Source organism: Lepeophtheirus salmonis, unplaced genomic scaffold, assembly GCF_016086655.4.
Source record: "Lepeophtheirus salmonis unplaced genomic scaffold, UVic_Lsal_1.4 unplaced_contig_15927_pilon, whole genome shotgun sequence".
Taxonomy (NCBI): Eukaryota; Metazoa; Arthropoda; class Copepoda; order Siphonostomatoida; family Caligidae; genus Lepeophtheirus; species Lepeophtheirus salmonis.
The window spans coordinates 1-863 of record NW_027291672.1 but is presented as its reverse complement, the minus strand read 5'-3'; the positions used below and the strand labels follow the sequence as shown (position 1 = coordinate 863).

The 863-nt window shown below is 32.2% G+C and overlaps 1 protein-coding gene across 1 annotated transcript; it reads left to right on the top strand.

Annotated features, from left to right (window-relative positions):
• The first annotated feature begins 6 nt into the window (after positions 1–6).
• On the top strand, positions 7–835 carry LOC121131057 (uncharacterized). The gene is made up of 4 exons (XM_040726624.2): positions 7–250; positions 310–476; positions 534–635; positions 707–835. Exons 1-4 carry the CDS (start codon positions 231–233, stop codon positions 808–810), a joined length of 393 nt encoding a protein of 130 aa, XP_040582558.1. The 5' UTR covers positions 7–230; the 3' UTR covers positions 811–835.
• The last annotated feature ends 28 nt before the right edge of the window (positions 836–863 follow it).

The following is an 863-nucleotide window of genomic DNA, read 5'->3' as shown; positions in this document are numbered from 1 at the left end:
TTTTAGGATTTGCTCACGAACAAACAAGACCTGATCGAGATCAATTTGTTCAAATTTATTGGTCAAGAATTAAACGGGATTCTATCTCTAATTATTTTAGAGCCATTGATATTAATGCAAGAGAACGTCCTCCAGTATGTGATCCCAGGTCGACACAAACTTCATTTGATAATTGCTACTCGGGGTTCAAGACGCGTACGTTTGGATTGGAGTATGACTATGGATCTATTATGCACTATGGATTAGATGAGTAATTATTTAAATTATAGCAAATCCTTTAGTATAAAGTTATATTTGTTGAATTTTTAGTTTTACAACCACCGGCCAAGATACAATGAGGGTCCTTAGACCTGTACCCACTGGTATTGTTATCGGTAATAGAAAAGGGATGACAAACTTAGATGCACTTAAAGTCAAAATGCGTTATGACTGTAACGAGGACCCAGAAAAAAAAACGACGAGAAAGCCAAGTGTTGGTAGGTAGTTATTTTGTAGTCATTGAACGAAAAAACTAAATTCATTATATCAAATAGAATGTAAGGATATTTATAGAGAGTGTCCATTATACAAAAATCAATGCAAGACTAACCAATTTATCAAAGATGGCTGTAAAGTTTCTTGCGGCGAATGCACTGGTTGGTTATTTTTATTTATTTGAAACTATTCACTTTTTATTATAATTTTTGAATCCCTTTCTTGTCTTTAGAATGCTATGACATGTATAGAAATTGTCCTGACATGAAACATCTTTGTGGAGAGCTTGATGCCATTACAAAAGGATGTAAATTAACTTGTAGACTATGTAAGTAAAATTATCTTTAATTACCTTACAATCTTTAATTATTTTAATTAATATTTTCAGG